We start from the raw sequence: 19,182 nt of genomic DNA on the forward strand, positions 1-19,182 counted from the left end.
AAGTTTGGAAAGCTCTGTTTTATATGTTTCCTTTGGTACTTAAAAAGAATTATGGCATAAACCTTAATAGGCTGAGACTTATTTTAATCAACTATGATGTCCTAAGAGTCAGGAACCATGCTGAGACGAGGAGTAGCTCTCTAGTGTTTATTACTGCTACATAAACAGAATCCTAACAAACTGAAGCAGCGTCGGAAAAACCCAGACAGGTAAACCCCAAACGTTAAGGCGGGTCTGATCTGTGTCTCTTTGAATGGCTGCTTAATTCCTCAGTACTATGCATGTGTTTTCCACCCTGGATAGGGGCCCCCTCCTGCTCGCCATGAGTACTCATGACATATGAAGCTTTCATTTTATAACTGAAAATGTATCTTGGAAGGAAAAGTACAAACAAATTGTGGTGATCTTTAATCTTAACTCACAATGGTCAGAGTTGATAGTATAACTGAATTAAAAATGGAACTGAACACAGATACTTTGTATAATTTGAGGATGGACTCAAAACCTTTTTGCAATTTATGACTTTATTGCCTAATTCTCTATGGCATATACAGCCTTCCAACTCAGGATAATGCCTTCATACCACTGGCAGAGCACTTTCCATTAAAGGCTGGAATAAATGAGTCTTTGAAATGTTCCAAAATATCTATTTTGTTTTATTAAAATATACAAGAGCTTTTAGATAGATGCCCCTTAGCACTATAACTCAAGAGATATTATCCAGCATTGCCATCTTTTCCTCTACAACTCTAGGGTGGGAATGGGAAAGAGGAAAGTGGAGAACAGAATGGGGAAACACAGGAAGATTACAAATGTAAGACAATATGGTTTGTACTTCCAGAAGATTTCTATTGGGTGCTTGCAAAATAAAGATCTTTAATCTGGAAGCATCTTAAAACAGTTTATTCAATCTCTTTCTGGAATGGTACCTTTTGTTTTCAAGTAACTTTTAGAAGACAGTGGAAGTCCTCTGCAAAGCTTCTGAATGAACCATGAACTACTTAAAGAGTCTACATAAATTCCAATGTAGATACAAATACTATTTTTCTGACATTATTTCAATCCGTCTCCAGACGTTAGTATAATTGCTGAGTCTTCTGGAGTAAAAAGATCAGGTAACACCACAGGCTCCCTTACAAGCAGGTGCACCTTGAAATGTTGGACACATTTTTCATGCCATTTAAATTGATTCCAGTTAAGAGATTGCCTTACTATGGATGTGAAATTTTATTCTCATTTATGTAATTCTGCAGTAGCAATATTTTGTATTTTCAATGTTTCAGTTTTTCAAAACCACCCAAAGTATGTTAAAGGTATTGAGTATGAAATAATGAAGAATTGCCTTAGGTTTTCCCAAAGTCATTTTGTTTGGCATGAATAACTGTTTCTCTGGTTTTGCCTGATTTGATTGGCAAGAAGTGAATGTTTTTGGAGAAAGGCAGTTTGCATGAATACTTGAAACTAAATGTAGAACATTCCCTATAGGTATATTCTGCAGTGATGCTGTTTTAGGAATCTCTTCCCATTATACATCTGCTTGCACATTTATAAATAATCAAACATTACAAGGATTCAGTGCTTTCTTGCCAGAAATAAATGAACTTAGGATGTTAAACCGTTAAAAAGATGGTAGGGTAAAGCACAGCAATCATACACTTAAAATAGTCAAATCACTAGGATTCAAAATATATGAACCCTCATCTATAATTATCTTTGTGATGTAAAGTTATCAGCATACTTGTGGCACAGCTAAGAACATGAATTAGAAACCTCCTGTTCAAAGCTTGCATATCATAACAGATAGCATTCTTAAGGCACTTTTTTGTACTCAGAATACTTCATACATTATCGTGCTATGAACATGCCTGGAAACTCTAGAAGATAAGCATGTTAATTTTGGAGAAGCATGCATATATAACTGGGAGAGTGTGAGTTAGTTCATAGCATATTTGTCACTTAGATTCACATCTCTAACTGGTCACAAACTGCATCCTTCCAACCTCTGTCTGTGCTATGGGAATAATACTGATTTTATTCAGCTGTTGTTAAGATTGCTGAAGCAAGATCTATGAAATGCTTTCAATATCATATCTTTATAAACACAAGGACATTGTCTAGGTAAGAACTTATAGAAATGCCATTTTCAGCAACTAGTCAGTAGTGTTTATTCATTTCTGTAATTACTATTTATATCTTCAATGGTTCATTATTAAAACAATAATCTTCAAAAGGAGAACACATCCTGGATAATTAGGAATTTCCACCTGGCACTGTTTCCACTCTCAAATTACTTCAGAGCATTTGCAAACCAGTCTTGCAGATGGCCTTCACTTCTGCTGACTCTGGTGAGAACAAACAGGGAACAGCATCAACCAGTCAGTTCTTTCTCCAGCCAACCAACAGAAGAATGAAAAAATTGGCAGTCAATCAGATTGAGTTATCCCATTGGATGACAATCAGGCTGGTCCTTAAACTGAGCAAAAAGAAAGTAGACTACACATACTACTTGTTGTTCCTCAGCCTACTGAAAAATAATGAAAGGCATTTGCACCAATAGGTTAATACACATGGAAATAGATAGAAATATTTGGTCATGTCATTACCTCCTCTTATTAGCATTATTTTTCAGAGACTTTATAGGCACTATTTTCAATCATTCATAATGAAATCGAGAGTGGGAATGTGGGAAAGTAACCATGCAGTTTACCAATAAATTTCTCATTCAGATACAATTATATCCCCTACTGAGGCAGTATGTGCTTGGATTATATGCATGAAAATTTATTTTAACAGGATTATGGGTTGCTCTGCTCACCAGTAGGCTAAAATATTGCCTCTGTCCACTTGCTTTTTTCTCCCCATGCTTCTCTAAACATGTCTCATGTTTCTTTCAGAACTTGTGAACATCTTCCATGGAACCAATGCATATTTCCAATTCATGGTTCATACAAATAGATCAACATTAAATGTCAGATTATACAATGTGGGAAGATGCAGAAGCAACATTATGAATGCCTTTTTGGTATTATGTGAAACAGCCACAATGTCATGTTCACCGTTTCAATGTGCTTGATACATCGTAACGTTTCGCATGTCATTTGCCTGATACGTGTTTGATCTCGGGAGAGAGGAGGATTCCTCGTCAGGGAGTTATCTGTTGGCCTCTGGGTTGGAATGTGTTTGGGTTATCTCATGTGTTCAAGGTTGCTTTCCCAGGATGTGTGGAAAATGGTTACCAGCACCTGGGAGGGGGGTGGTTGCTATGGCTGGTAGGGGGGAGGGATTACGTTTGGAGCCGAGGGTTTTTAGTTTGTATTTGGCGCACTTTTAGTCATTCTCAGCTTTCTCTGTATCTGCCATAATTTCCCTAATAAATCATATTTCATTTAAGCAACCTCTTGTGAGTCTGAGTGTTTGGGATAGGCAACCATTACACACAAGCACTGTAGGCGTGAATCCTGAATAAATATCAAGGTTCATTTTCTCTTTACAAAATGAGCATAGTTAAACAACACAGGAGTCCTGGAACTTCTTAAAAATTAATTTAACTTATGTGACAAAAGTTTTCAAGCACTGGCAGCGATGGACCTCATGAGGCAACCTCTAACAACTGCTTAAGCTACAAGTGGATTAAACAGTTAGGCTCCATTAACCAGTGAGATAATAAACTGCCAAGTTAGTCTTACTAAAATGAAAACAACAGAAGTATTTTACTGTATTACTGTATATACTGTAATAGTGTACTGAATGCATGAAGCCCTATTTTTTAAAAGCCTTCAACATGGAACAACCTGCACACCTATGTAGAATCATGCAGTGAAATCCTACATATCTTTTCTCAGAAGTATAACCTACTTTGTTGTTGTCTGGATTAAGAGCAGGTCACACTGACAGCCTCTTGCAGGTTACTGAAGGCTGCTTTATATGAACAACTGATCTTTGTGTATAAACAAGATTCTGAAACTACAGTAATGGTATTTCATGACATCTGCATATAGGAAAATATAAATATATGTGATCAATTTTATATCTGAAAGTCTAAATTAGTGGTAGAGACAAAATTGGTTAATCACTTGTACTTCCAAAATAACATCTTAAATTTGCTTTTGTGTTTCAGTATGCTTCTAGCATGTGATACTAAAATACTTGAGATCTTTTGCCCAATGTGATGTACAGTTTTAATACAGTAATTTTTAAAAAGATTCTCCATTATCACATCCAGAGTAAAACAAACCGTAGAACCTAAGGACCAGAAATACCTTTTGTCCTAGAAAGATTTTAGTTAAAAAATTATCATTACTCAAAAAAATTGCATAATACATTGTGACTGAAAGGTATTGTTCAGTGTTTTTGTGTAACAGAAAAATAAAGCTAGGTCCTCAGGGAACTTAAAGTAGGTGAAAGAAGAGCTACATTGTAATAGTTTCTTAAATATTTATTTCTATTTTTTTTTAACGTCAGTCACTATTTGTTATTAAAAACACCTGAAATTTAAACTTCTAGCAAAAATATACATTTCAATTTGAGGATTGCTACATTATTCTGACATCACACCCTCAGCAAAAAAAAAAAAAGAGTGCAGACTCTACTGGTGCTGCAAATATTTGTCCAGCATCTTCTGGGGAACAGCAAGATGCTGGGCAAAGAAGCCTTCAGTAATCGTGACTAAGAATGAAGGTCTAAGGCAGATGCTGAGATATAAAAATCACAAGCCATTATTTTCAGTGATTTGCCCACCTGTGGCTCCTGCAACATGAATTCTCATAATAAAACACATTCCACTAACTTGACACCACTCCTGCAAGGTAGAGGTAGAATTTCCCACTTATATTCATTCTGGAAATAGAGGCACAGCAAAATCAAGTACTGTGTATCTGTGCAGAGTTGGAAGAAGGAACAAGTACCTCACTTCCCCTAAGTTATCAAGAAAAACAACATTCCAGCTAGTTACACATGGTAGCTATCATGTCAGAACTGCTAATGGAACTATCCTATGCATGAAGATCACAAAAATTCCTTAACTATTATGGGCCTGACTGTAGAAAAATAAAGCACAGGATTTGCAGCTATAGTATTGGCAGTGTGAGATTGGAACTCATGGAAAAAAACAATTTTTTGATGCAGAAGAGGTAAGAGGAATACTATGGCTGCAAAACTATCCCCAAAGAATTTATTTCTGCATAGACATGTACACAGCCCCTTTAATAGCATAAAGCTTTACCACCAGCAAAATATTTTTTTTGCATGTCTCTTACATGTCTGGTTGTCAGGATTTTTATGGGGGTTCCAGAGGAAGGATCAATATTTAAAAAATGGATTTCTAACAAGGAAGATACTTCTTGCAACCACAAACATCAAGAAGGGGAGAAAATTACTGATCCATTTTTCACTAGCTTCAACAACTTATTTGGAAATCCTGACTAGATGTGTCTATCAGGCAAGTTGTTAAACATGAGTCTATCTGAAATTTGTGGTTTAACTGCAAGAGTATCTATAGCTTGCAAAGTTCATTCTGGTTCTCTTTTAAAAAGTTGGTAGTAAATTAGCCAGATTATAATAAAACTTGAGCAACGTGGCTGCCCTATTCAAATTTCCATCCAATTATTTTTGCTTGAAAATAATTTTTAAATAAGCATTTGCTTATTTTAAAAGATACTCAGGCTCTGGATCTACCAAATTATATGACTCTTATGAGTCATAATAATAGAATATTAATTGGCTAGGACAGCTAAACAGTATAACTAGTGTAGGAAGATAGGAAGCTGCCTTATCTCTAATTGTATCTCAGTACTGTTTATAGCAGTGTTTCTCAACCTCTGCAACTTTAAGATGTGTGGATGGCTGGCTGAGGAATTCTGAGAGTCCACTTTAAGTCCACACTCTTAAAGAGGTTGAGAAATACTGGTTTATAGTGATTGCTGGCAGTAGTTTTCCAGGATATCAAATACATCTCTTTCCCAATACCACCTGGAAACAGAATCTGGGATTTCTTCATTTAAAGCACATGCTTATTCCCAAGTTAGGCCCCATCCCCGAATGGTAGCCTGATGCAGGGACAGTTTGCAGCCTGTTCTAGCCTAAAAAAGGTATTCTGCTAAAGCAAGAGTACATGTTGCCTAAGTCATATCTTTTCCTTCTGCTATTTGTGCCTCAGAAAGAAAGACCAGTAGTTTAGTATTTTCCTCTCAGAGAGCTAAGGGCATAAAGGAGAGCACAGCAAGCTAATTTGCACAAGACCAAACTGGTTTTTGACAAATGTACCATACTTACTCTAAATGGCATACTTGCTCTAAATTAGGTGGAAGCTTTCTTATCACTTGCTACATGATTCCTTTAACCCCTTGCTGTGAATCAGAGGCCTCCTCCACATAAAGCTATTGCTAAACACTGCTTTGTTTCCAAAAACATGAGTGGTACTTTAAAAAGAGCCCATTTGAAAATGTTCTTACCTATTAATGTCATGAATTAAGACTGAAAGCTCTTTGACAATTTCTATACCCAAATTTAGAATGAAAAAGTACTATGCAGAACAAGCAGAAAATCTACAGGATTTGAGCTGAAACACAACCAGCAAGGTTAAGCAACATTTGCAACATCTGAAATTCTGTTGCCATATACGTGTGTCGATATATTATTTTTGCTATTCACGGTTGTTTTTATAGTAGTTTCTCCTCTTCTTCTCTGAAAGCAAGCAATCCACTTGACAATGTAGCAAGAAAAACATTACCACAATTACATGACAATGTTTTTAAGGCCAAATTCAACCATTGTGCTGATCTATTTCAATACATTGGAAGTTACCAAGGAAAGAAGCCTAACAAACCCCACATTACATCAACCTGGTGTAGGCATAATGACTCCATATTATGGCACATCAGTATGACAGTAAAGTCCTCACACACGAGATTCTTCTATATTAAAGAAAATCTATGCTGATAATTTATATTAGCAAAAGCTGTCTGGCACACCTATGGCATGAGGCAGGACCCATCATGAAAGAAAAAGGAGCCAAAAATGTATTGTAACCCAGTCCACATCCTAGGGAAATATTAAATAAATTGTTTTGACTCTCTGACAAGGACCTGTTCAGAAAGAATGGTTAAAATGTTTCTGAACATAGAAAACTTTTTAACATAAAACGATTCTTCCTAATTGATTATGGAAAGCATATGATGCATTTGTGCTTGTGGGAGAAACACAGGTGCAATCCACATATTAGGATTCCTCCTCTTGGAAAGGACAGGGATAAGAAGCTGCATTAAAAATGACAAAATAAATTACTCCTGCCTCCATTTACATCCTTAAATCACCCTGATTGCACAGGAATCTATCTGCTGCCTTTTAAAATCCACCTTATACTGTATTTTCCCCTCCCCAAAACAGAAACAGATGATTTTTCTCAAAATTTAGAGAACATTAAAGCCACCTTAGCTGAAATGGACACAAATGTACACTTGGCAGCTATCATCTAAGAGAAAGTCCCATCCTCACCCTTTTTCAGATCCAGCTCATTACTGGGTGAGCACCTGAACACAGTGGGAGAGGAAAGCCCACTTCTCTACAGTAAATAAGCAAGCACTATACATGTTCATAAAGAGCTTCAACACACTGCAGTGTAGAATGAGTAAAAGCATGTAGAAACCCATGTGGAGGACAGGCCTTTCAGCCAGAAGACATGTCCATTTTTGTGCACTGAGGTTGAAGAGGAAAGGCCTTTCCAATGAAAGAGTCTCCACAAGGAGTATTCATGCTCCTCATGAAACACTTGGATGTTTCTTTGGGAAATTTATACACCCACATAGTTTCTTTGTAACATTCTATAATTTATACTTAGGGCCAGCCAAAATTTCAGAGTGCAATATAAAAATATTATGTAACAGGATTATGATGTAAGTGCTATTTCTGTACCTGTCATTTAAGGTACTGCTTGCTTTAATAATCTGGGCACAATTCACGTTATCCACTAGAACAATTCAAGCACATTTGTAGGGTGTGTGTAAATACATCAGCTGCTCCAAGAGCTGAACTGTAGCAATGAATTAAGTTTCATTTAGTGTATGTTAACGGAAGCCCTCTGGTCTATACCATATGGTAAATTCCATGATTTCTACTGTAAGCCCCTATGTACAGCATACAGCAATCATCTGGCAATGCAATTCCAGTAGAAGGAATGGAAGACGCAGGGATTTCTTTGCTAATGTACAAGCATTTGCTGGATTCCATGGCTTTCACCTATCTCTGATAAATATAAGCTCCTCAGTACATGTCCTTGTAGATTTCCTGCAAGAGAGGGTGCAGAGAAGTCTCTGTCTCTGTCTTTTTGATCTTCTGCACCAGCTGTGCATTCTCAGTCACTAACTGTCTCAAGTCAGCCATTTTTTGCAGCAACTTAGGAAAGAGGTATTGAGTATGTGGATGATTAGCTTGTAGGTGGAACTCAAGAGCTTGGAGAATATTGTCTTGTATCTTCTCTACTTGTTTAACATTCATTAAGCCAGGGCGGTCTACAAGAAAAGAAATACACCAAATTATTTATAAAACATTTGACTTTGTGAATATTTATAATTTTTTTTCATAATTTCTACATATTTTCTTGGGAATACTTCTTAAGAAATAAATGTCAGGCTAGCCTGCTCCTCAGTATCATGCTTTTACATCTGGAGAGTTTCTTTCATAGAGGAACATTAACTGATATGAGGCTATTTGGGGCCAGCTCAGCCAATTTTGCAGGGATATTATTGTGGGGAAAAACTTGAGGAGGAAGTGCTATGTATGATGCCTTGAAGTTCTGGAGGAAATCTAACAAATAAATAAATAAATTTAGTATTAAATGAAATTGTCTGATATTATTTTTTGCTCATACTATTATGCTGTTAATTTCAATATCACTGATATTAAACTGATTTTATATCCACACATAGATTACTCTCATTTTATTAATATATTAACAGCAGGAAAGTTTTGAAAGGTAACCAATAGATTTCTTATGTAATTAAAACTATACACTGTAAAACTGTTACCAAACATTGTGACATAAACTGACAGGGGAGTGATTTATCAAGTGCTTTGAATTTAATCCATGCACTGTTTGTGATGGATGATAGAACTGGTTTTAAATGCTCTTCCCACAGACCATTATTAATTCCCCACAGTCTAGCTGTCCGTTCTGTATTACTATTTTTTTTCTCATCAACGAAGTTTCAGAATGTGATCTCTTGCTAAAAATGAATTACCTCTCCCATCTGCTCAATGTTTTTCTAATCTCTCACCTCCACACAGGATGATGGCAGCTACAAACAGAGACAAGTCAGTGTCATCTAGCTCCAGGGCATTGAACTTCACAGCAAACTCAAATTTGGGCTCCATGATTTCACTGAAGGGCTTGCGCAAGCTGCGCAAGAACTCACGTGTCACAAAACCATTCCCATTGGCCACCAGGAGTCCATCCTTATTCATGATAGAGGCAAGCATGGCAAAGATGGCTTCATGTACCCCATATTTCAAGAGAGTTACTTGATCATTAAGGTAAAGGCTGATGAAGCTAGGAATGCTCTTGGCAAATTCAGTGAGCTCCCGCACGGTTTCCACTGATGTACACTGGCAGCGGTAAAAAACATGAACACCAATCTCTTTGTATGGTGGCATCCCATTTATCAGTTGTTTCCACACCAGACCCTTTTCAGCTTGCCATAGGGTATCCATGTCATGAATCACAAAAGGCTATGAAGAACAACATACAAAGTTAGGATTTGGTAATGAGAAACGTAGCCACAGAGGTACAGAGAGACAATGCTTATTGTTTATGCTAATGATAATTTAAAGCCTCCCTCTTTTGTGCAAATCAACAGAATACAATGCACATAAACATTTCACCAACAATATTGTGAATTCAAGATATACTACTGCCATTTTATGTTTTCTTTTTGCCATTTGTTCCTGAAATAGTTCTCTACCAATGTTCCTTAATCATCCATACAATAACTATAGTAAAACTCAAATATAAGGTTTTAAATAAAGTTTATTGTTGTAACCACAGGTCATAACATAAGAATGTAATAAAATACAATAAAATATAGTAACAATAAAACAATAAAATAATGAAATTATAAAATAAAATAATAAAAAAGCATTAAATATAAAAAGGTTACAAGATAGAGCCAAAGCTACAACAAAGAACTTAAATATTTCTTCCTGAGTTTAAATGAGAACAGAGCGAAAGTAGCAACTTGGTTGCTAACAGTTGGGAACACGTCTGCAAGAAGATAAACCAGTTTTTCAAGGTCAGAGCCCTTGAGTTCATCTGCCATTAATAATTTGGCCCTGATCTCGTTGTAAATGGGGCAGTGGAGGATATAATGGATAATGTCCTCCACTTGACCAACACCACAAGGACAGAGGCATTGTTCGACAGGGAGCTTACAAAATCTCCCTTTGAGATAAAAATAAGGTTTAGTTACTATTTGTAAAAAGGGATGCTTTCCTGGTGAGTGATTTGGGGTGTCATATATACTGATATAACATGCCATTTCATACCGGCTACAAAGACACTTTTAAGTCACGTCAATTTCTGCCTTACTAGGTAGATCACCAAATATAAATGATGAATGTTAGCCCTAGCCCCAGGCTATTCAATGGCCAAGATTATATGACATAATAAACAGTGCTTAGTATTTACCATGGACTGTGCCCTGGCAAAACAGTAAGCTGCTCCTGGCAAAAGTTTATTGTTCCTCTCCTTCACAGCCCATGTCTCAGCTAACTTTTCAGTGACTGTCTAAGCAACACTTAAAAAAAAGATTAACTGCAGCAACAAAAACTTCAGATGCATTTTGGTCTGATTGGATTCACAACCACATGGTGGGGAAAGGTTACCTCTATTCCTAATATTTTAAAATATTTATATCACAGGGGTGTGGGGAAAGGCTTGGAATAACATAGATACTGTTGTAGGAACAACTCTGTTTTACAACCACTCCTACATCTTGCCTTTTTTCTCTGGAAGAGTAATTACTGCTTATCACAAGCCACCAATTAGTCTAGATTCAAACGACATATTGGAACACAGTTACAGTAAGCTGCTAAAAGTAAGCCATAGTTACAGACTGTGGTAAAGGCATTCCACCTTAGCCACAATCTGATCCATGGTCTGAGTTCCAGATGACATGTTAAGTTAAACTGCAATACTGCTTAACTTTTCTTGTAAATCAGGCTACTAAATCTTATTCCCCAATTCCATGTTAACATTACAGTCACTCTGGAAAGCTAGACTTGGATTCCGTCATAATGAAATTCACAATTGAAGAGAAAGATTGTTGGCTGAGTTGATACTCATGGAAATACTGTTCAAGTTACACTTAATGTGTATCACAAACAAACAAAAAAACTAAAATGACAATATTGACATTGAGGCTGGTGCCACAGTATCTCCAGTCATCTGAAACAGAAGCGGATTATACCATGCAGAATTCAGAAAAATAGCAGCTAAATGTTATTAAACAGTCTTTCATTCGCTTTATTTAAATCTGGAGACACTACTAAAGCCTGGGAGAAAAATGGTAGCCCTATCTTCCTACAAGAGCTGAAGCTGAAATACTTATAAACGAAAAGGCCACTTAAAATCTTGAAGGGGAACTTTGTTTTAACTGAAGCCTTAAAGTGCTCACTTCAGGTTGCTCTACAATGGTAAACAATATCTAGTGAAACCCAGTGAAGCAGCTATCTCACTGGCCTTTGCTAGTCGTCTGTGAATATGCATATTTCTGGGCTTTCTCTGTGAGACTAAATAGGGAACCTTCTAGAACCTAAAATTTTGACAAGAAACCCACCAATTTTGAGTAATGCCTCCCAAAATGTACACTTTCCACCTTAGCTCTTCAACAATGCTGCAGCAGCCCAAGAAACATATGCCCAGAGATGGATTTCCATATAGGAAATGGAAGGTAGGAAACAACGCCTAAGGAATTATGAATTGAAGGAAACTCCAACCCAAAGAAGGTATATAGGGCCCCCTAATTTTAGGGGGTTCTGGAGGCAACAGTGTGCCCACTTTCCTTAGTGCCCACCAGGATCCCTGTGTCATCTGATTTTTTAAAACATTTTTAATGAATAAAAAAAGTTAACATATTGCAAAATAAAGTTCCAACATAATCTTTATTTCCAAGAATGCTTTTGAACCCTTTAACTTTCTTAGAAAATAAAAATCATGACATGCAGTACTGTTTGTATGTCCATCTTCCCAGAAGCAGGACAAGCATTTTAGCAATTTAAGGTTATTATATCTGGACTACAAAAATCCAAATGACTAATAGATGGCACCAAAGAGACATCAAAGCATTAAATTTTTGCTTCATCTAGTGGTCATCCAGACTTTTACAGCTCAGTTAAATTAATTGTAAATCAACTACAATTTCCAGACTAGCTTAAGGTAACTTCTAAAGAACACCAGAGCATAAAAAGTTATCTCTGTTTTGAGCAAGCTGCAGCTGGCATATTGTAGTAATCTGGTAAAAGGGACCACCATCCACTGAATTCACTAGGGACAATAATGATAAAGCAGAATTAAAGGACAAACTCAAACTGGGAACAAGATTCTTCAGGTAAGTGTAACCTTGGTCAGACTAGGCTGAAATATATCATTACTCTTCATTTTTTCACATTGTTCTCTCCTATGTGAAGATATGGAATTATATATGCATAATGATACTAAGATTTAATTTCTGTTTAAATTAAGAAAATCTGGCTTTCAGGTATCTGATATTTCTGGCTTTTGGATTTAATTTAAGAAAATCTGGCTTTCAGGTATATTCAGGGCTGTCTTCTTCATGTAGAACCAGTCTATCCTGTACAGTCATCCTGGGTGGGAATGTTTAGGATTCCCCACAGGCAAAGGTAAAAGGAGTGGGTCCTCAGAAGTGCTTTTCTGTGGTGCTCGGCCACCAGAGGTCTGATTAGCATGTATCTTGGAATATTTCATAAGGCTGTGAAGTTTCTTTGTGGAAACTGAATGTGGCTTCTACTAAATTAGGGTTGGTATCATGGCTGTATTTTGGTTATTTTTGTTGGTTGTTTGTACTGATGAAAGTTTTAACTGCAGTTTTAATATATATCTTTTTTTTACTGGAATGTAAATTGCTAGCAATGCATTTAATTACTGCCATCTATCTATAAATATAGTAAACAAATCTCGCCTAAATCTTTTAAATAATAATGGTTTTAATCTCTTTTTTAAACTATGGGTGTAATTCATTAATTTATTTTGAGAAAAGAATGTCTTTCCATGGAAAACATTTATTCATTGGAAATAAAGGATTACCTTTTTCCTGTATTCAGAAATGAATCCCATGCAAAGTAAAATCTATAAAGTAATCCAAGTATAATGGAAAATACTTGACTTTATGACTTTGAAAAGCTCCAGTGATGTAATTCAGTTGATACCTGACCATACCAGCGTTTGTTTATGAGCAAGACTAAATTCCTGATTCAAGACCGTCAGTGCAAGCAAGTCTGTTTGGCAGTTCAGCACTGAATCTCTTGAACTACAATGAAAGGCTTGCTTAGTACACTATGTAAACCTCTGGAACTGAGGTACTCACTGGGGTGCTACTCGCTTTTCCAGTTAAGATGCCTCGTGCTTTCTTTTTGGTCATGTTGAAATTTTTCAGGTAGGCATTGTAGATGTGCTTGGAAAAGACTTTCAGATCAGCCACCTGCTGGTTCTGGCAGCTGATTTCAGTAGCTGTCAGTCCTGCCACTAACTTCCTTTTTTCAGCTTCTGGCATGCGGCCAAAACGAATAGCTGAAGAGGCAAAACAAAGCAGGAGGGTTTAATAGCCTTGAGCTAAAGTCTTGAGCTAAAAAAGTTGCGAATAATTACTTTTATTAATATTTAATCATATTTTAAAAGTATTTTTTGTTTGTAACATAACATTATAGAAAAAGAAAAATATAAATCTGTTTTTAATCATTTTATATTCCACCTTCTCTTCAAAGAGTTCAGGAAAATATACACAATGTTCTTCCCTTATTTTATCACCCTAACAGCTGTGAGAGGTAAATTAGGCTGAGAGATAGTGATTAGCTCAAGGTCACAAATGAACATTGGGGGATTTGAACTTAGGGCATCTGGTTCTAATCTACTGTTCAAGTTACTACGCCTACACCGGCTCCCATACAAAGCTTCATTTTAAATGGATTCATTTTAATCCAAAAATACAGTAATATCTTTCTAAGGGCATTCTACAAAGAAGTAAACACATGCAGGGTGACACAGTTCACGATAATTACCTCCCCAAGTATAATGCTGATGAGGAGTGCAAGGTAGCATATCCTATGTCAGCAGGCTTCTCCAGGCAAGCAAAGGCATGTCTTTTTGGTGGAAAGAAACTTTCCATTCTTCTGGTTGGGTGCTTTTGTGCTGACTGAAAGGCTGAATTAGTAGGCATTTTCAAGTTTATGGCACAGCAGTTCAGACATATTGCTACACACAGGCAAGCTTAGGAGGAAAACTACCATCTACTGCTCCAAAGCAAATGAATCACTTTTCCTTCTGTCAGCCTATATGCCAGTGGGGGTCAGATGATCAAATGTTGGTTCATGTGTCTTCAATTCAGTATCAATAGTTTGGACATCTTCTAGGTGATTGTAGGATATTAACTATTTCAGAGTCAAAACCAGAGCTTTTACTGCAGTGCCACCTAAGGTTTCAATTTAAGGAGCAGAAAAGTCCCATTCGTGTTTTTCTTGTCCTTTAAATCTTTTCTTGGATATTAGCAAGACTTTGATGACTTCAGCTGTTGCTTGGACTGCTTTTATCAATATGCTATTACTGTTGATTTGTTTCAGTTTTAGTTTTTTTAAATTTAGAATTTGTCATATTTTCCTTGAACATGAGCCAGCATACCCTGAATTCCCATACAGCTGTCCAACTGAACACTGACCATACAAATTTTGTTTAGTTGCAGCAAGGCTGCATTAAAATCACTGTGTGCCTTCATATAAAACCCTAGGACCTTTTTATTTAGTTTTTATTTCTTTATGCAACACAGGCATCAAAACATGGAGACACACTGAATACTCTCAATATGCTTTAAGAAAAGAACCCAAGTGATACAAATAAATTATTTAGAATAATTTTATGTACATCTCATACAGAAACCAATTTTATTTTTCTTCTGGAAATGCAAATGGACTTTAGTTCTTCAGAAATTAATATTTTGAGAAGTACAGGCCCTATTTTTATTTTATGCTCTAATGTTTTTGGTGCAGCTTTTATTACTCATTTTGTTTGATACTGACTTATTAGCTACTGTAAATTTTTAAGTATTTTAAAACAGTATGCAGGGTATAAATGCTTTAAATACATCTCTTTTTCAAAGTAGAAGATGTACCAAGTGAGGCATTCCTCATATTTCTAGCCCTTGATACACACACACACACACACACACAGCATGTATATGTGTGTGTGTGTATGTGTATCTTATAGTAAATATATAAATTCCACTGATCCAATTATAACTATATGCTTCATCCCTAACCAGAGCAAGACGAGGGGGATCTCACCATTGTGTGACATGCCTAAAGAAAGGCATTTCTGAAAGCGGCAGTACTGGCACTTGTTTCTGTTCTTCTTCTGAATTTTACAGTTCCGCTCACATTTCTCATACTCCAGCTTCATACGGATCGTTCGACGAAAGAAGCCCTGTTAGTATGCAATAAGACAAATGTTGGAAACAAACAAGATGTTTCATTCTGATAATGTAATTAAGTTCTGTAAAAGAACTCCATTTGGCTGGGTCTTGGAAGCGGGCCTTCTCTGCAGTAGCTCCTGCCCTCTGGAACATCCTTCCCCTGGAGGTGAGACAGGCCCCCTTGCTCCTGGACTTCCGTAAAAAATTAAAAACCTGGTTTTGCCAGCAGGCCTGGAGCGGGAAGAGGAATAGCCATTCCTGGGGATGGCTAGCACCCTAGAACAATCCTGGAATGGCCCTTATACTCACGGACTGATAGAGAACTTTCAGCCATCTAGATTTTATCATATTTTTATTCTTATTGTATTTTGTATTTATAATTGTTTTGAATTTTAACGTTTTTATTGTGTACCGCCCAGAGTCCCTCCTTTGGGGGGGGGAGATGGGCGGTGATAAAAATCTGATAGATAGATAGATAGATAGATAGATAGATAGATAGATAGATAGATAGATAGATAGATAGATAGATAGATAGATAGATGTCCTTTCAGAAGTGCCAGGTTTACTATCATCTTAGATCTTAAGACAATCATTTCAGCAATAAGTAGATGCCTCAAACACAGATCACAAAGAAGGCTTCTAAAGTGAATAGATGCATACAGAAAATAATGATCTGGAGTGTGGGGGAGGGAGCCTTAAATTTATTTGTTTAATGTACTGTACAATACAAAGAAGCAGGCATGCAGTTTCACAAGTGACCACCAGGTGGACTTTAATCAACAAATCCCAACTTCTCAACATCCTTGCTGTCTCACCTTTTTTGGCATCACTGAGATAATATTAGCATTTGCCCTGGGCACAATGAGCAGCAAAATTTGTTCATAGGTGCCCTGCAGCATTTCAGCCAGGTCTAGCTTCTAAAAGAAATCTATGTTCTGAGAGAGAAGGAGAGATCCACTGAAAAACAGCAGCAGCAAAAAGGGGCTTCCACAACTTCTAGTTCCATTTTTCCCCTCTTAGCAGAGAAAAATTATTTATTTTATATCCCACCTTTATTATTTTTATAAATAACTCAAGGCAGCGAACATACCTAATACTCCTTCCTCCTCCTATTTTCCCCACAACAACAACCCTGTGAGGTGAGTTCAGGCTGAGAGAGAGGGACTGGCCCAAGGTCACCCAGCCGGCTTTCATGCCTAAGGCGGGACTAGAACTCACAGACTCCTGGTTTCTAGCCAAAATGGAGGCTTACAAATTGAGGATAAGATTGACGGGATCTCTTAAAATATGCATGGATAAGACAAGGCAACTGTGCAATAAAAATCAAATCTGGAAGTATATGAAAGGAACAAAAGATGCACAGCTGGAGAATGTATTTGCTACGCAAAATACTGTGTATCTCAATGGCAAATTCCATAGAAGCCGTAACTTTAGCTTGTATTATCTTGGATAAACTACCACTTGCATATTCAAAGACAATATCATTAACATGTCCCATCTGGTTTGCAGAGCAAAGCTTTGTTCTGCTCTGCCAGAATAAGTCTTATTTTAAACCTCTGTTCTAATGGTCACAGAGATACATTTGAACCTCAAGTATAAGAAAAAAATCTGTTCTCCTTCTACTATTCCTTCACTGAATAGTCTACCTCTCATAACTTTAAGGATGTACCTAATCTCTGTGCTGTCCTTACCTTACAGCCTTCACATGCATGTACTCCATAATGAAACCCTGATGCCTTGTCACCACAGACCCTGCACTCCACATTTAGACTTCCTGAATTTGCCTCATCACAGCCCATCTGGAGTTGGTCCAACAGAGAAGGAGAAGAACTCTGGGAAAGATCTGACAGGAAACAAAATGGAAAATGTATTACACTGCAATTTCACAATAAGGTACTATCAGGCACAAAGTACTTGCCTTTTTGCATTGCTTCCCTACCTTGCATTTGTAATTGCCAGATTCTGAAAAACAACAAGCAGCTTGCAGCCGTTGCAGCATCCCCACGATCACATGATTGCAATTGGGGCACTTGGCAACTGGCTTGCACTTATGACAGTTGCAGCATCCTGCGGTCACATGATCACCATTTGCAACCTTCACCATTTGCCAGCTTCCCACAAGCAAAGTCAACGGGGAAGCCATCAGGAGGTCTCAAGTTGCTCCTGCCGCTTTTTCTCACAAGAGTCCCCAGGTGGCAGGGGGATCTCGTACTCCCTCACCTCTCATAGCGCCCACCCACATGCCCACAGTACCCATCCACCTGCAATTGTGCCCACCCATAGCAGCCACCCCCCCACCCTCATGTCTCTCTGAAGCACCCACCCACCTGCCCATGCATATTCACGCCTGCCCATAGCACTGATCTTGTATCATTGGTATAACTGATACAAACTCAGTTACCTACATAATTCATTGTTTAAAGTATTATTTAGAACCTGCCATTTTTCTTTTCTTTTCTGTTAAAGTTTAGGATAGGAAAGGCATGAAGACTAATTCCGTCTTGCCTGGAGGCTGTAAGGGTATGGATGGGGAAAAACTGGCTTCGAGTCAACCCTGGCAAGACGGAGTGGCTTTGGCCCCCCAGGCACAGGTGATATGTCATCTTTGACTCTGGACAGAGTGGCATTTCCCCTGACTGAGCTGGTGTGCAATTTGGGGGTCCTCCTAGACTCATGGTTCCTGTTCAAGGCGCAGGTTGCAGCCGTGGCTAGGGGAGCCTTTGCACAGATTCATCTTGTGTGCCAATTGTGCCCTTTCCTGGACCAGGAGGCCTTGCTCATGGTCACTCATGCCTTGGTCATTTCCCGTTTGGATTACTGCAATGCGCTGTGCATGGTACTGCCCTTGAAGACCATCCAGAAGTTACAACTGGTCCAGAATGTGATGGCGCATGCACTGATGGGTGCCCCTAGGTTTGCCCATATTACACTACTGTTGCGTGAGCTGCATTGGCTCACAGTTTCCTTCCAAGTGCAATTCAAGGTGCTGGCTTTACCTTTAAAGCCCTATATGGCATGAGACCAGGTTATATGCAGGACCACCACTCCCTAAGGACATCTGCCTGTCCTACCAGATTGGATAGGGTGGGCACACTCCTAGTCCCTTCCCTTAAATGTTGCCATCTTATGGGTCCTAGGAAGCATGTCTTTTCCATGGCAGCCCCTGCCCTATGGAACACCCTTCTCCCTGATGTTTTGTAGGCCCCCACCCTTTGAACCTTCCAAAAAGAACTCAAGACTTGGCTTTTCCCCCAAAGTGCTAGGATAGGATGAGATTGGTGAGATGAACTTGTGGGCTGCATGAGAAAGTGTAGCTGTGGTGCCAGGTTTTTTAGTTTTAATATTTTTTATTGCAGATGTTGTTTTATTTTTTGGTTGCGAGCCACCCAGAGTTTGGTACAAGATGGACAACTATATAAATGTTTCAAATAAATACTATATCTATAACTCCACTTTAGAAAATTCAGTAGTGTTACTGCACAGAAAAGTTTGTTAA

At 37.8% G+C, this 19,182-nt stretch overlaps 1 protein-coding gene across 2 annotated transcripts in view; it reads right to left on the minus strand.

Moving 5' to 3' along the window:
- Window positions 1-4,420: 4,420 nt before the first annotated feature.
- The window catches only part of PPARD (peroxisome proliferator activated receptor delta), a 49,899-nt gene continuing 35,137 nt past the window's right edge, over window positions 4,421-19,182 (minus strand). For both annotated transcript variants that reach the window (XM_063297599.1, XM_063297600.1), the window contains 5 exons: window positions 17,378-17,529; window positions 15,559-15,697; window positions 13,593-13,795; window positions 9,270-9,720; window positions 4,421-8,504 (listed from right to left, as the gene is read on the minus strand). In XM_063297599.1, coding sequence (XP_063153669.1) covers window positions 8,257-8,504; window positions 9,270-9,720; window positions 13,593-13,795; window positions 15,559-15,697; window positions 17,378-17,529 — 1,193 coding nt within the window. In that variant the 3' untranslated portion in view covers window positions 4,421-8,256. The remainder of the gene's footprint in view (window positions 8,505-9,269; window positions 9,721-13,592; window positions 13,796-15,558; window positions 15,698-17,377; window positions 17,530-19,182) is intronic.

The sequence above is a fragment of the Candoia aspera genome, chromosome 3 (genome assembly GCF_035149785.1).
Source record: "Candoia aspera isolate rCanAsp1 chromosome 3, rCanAsp1.hap2, whole genome shotgun sequence".
Classification (NCBI taxonomy): Eukaryota; Metazoa; Chordata; class Lepidosauria; order Squamata; family Boidae; genus Candoia; species Candoia aspera.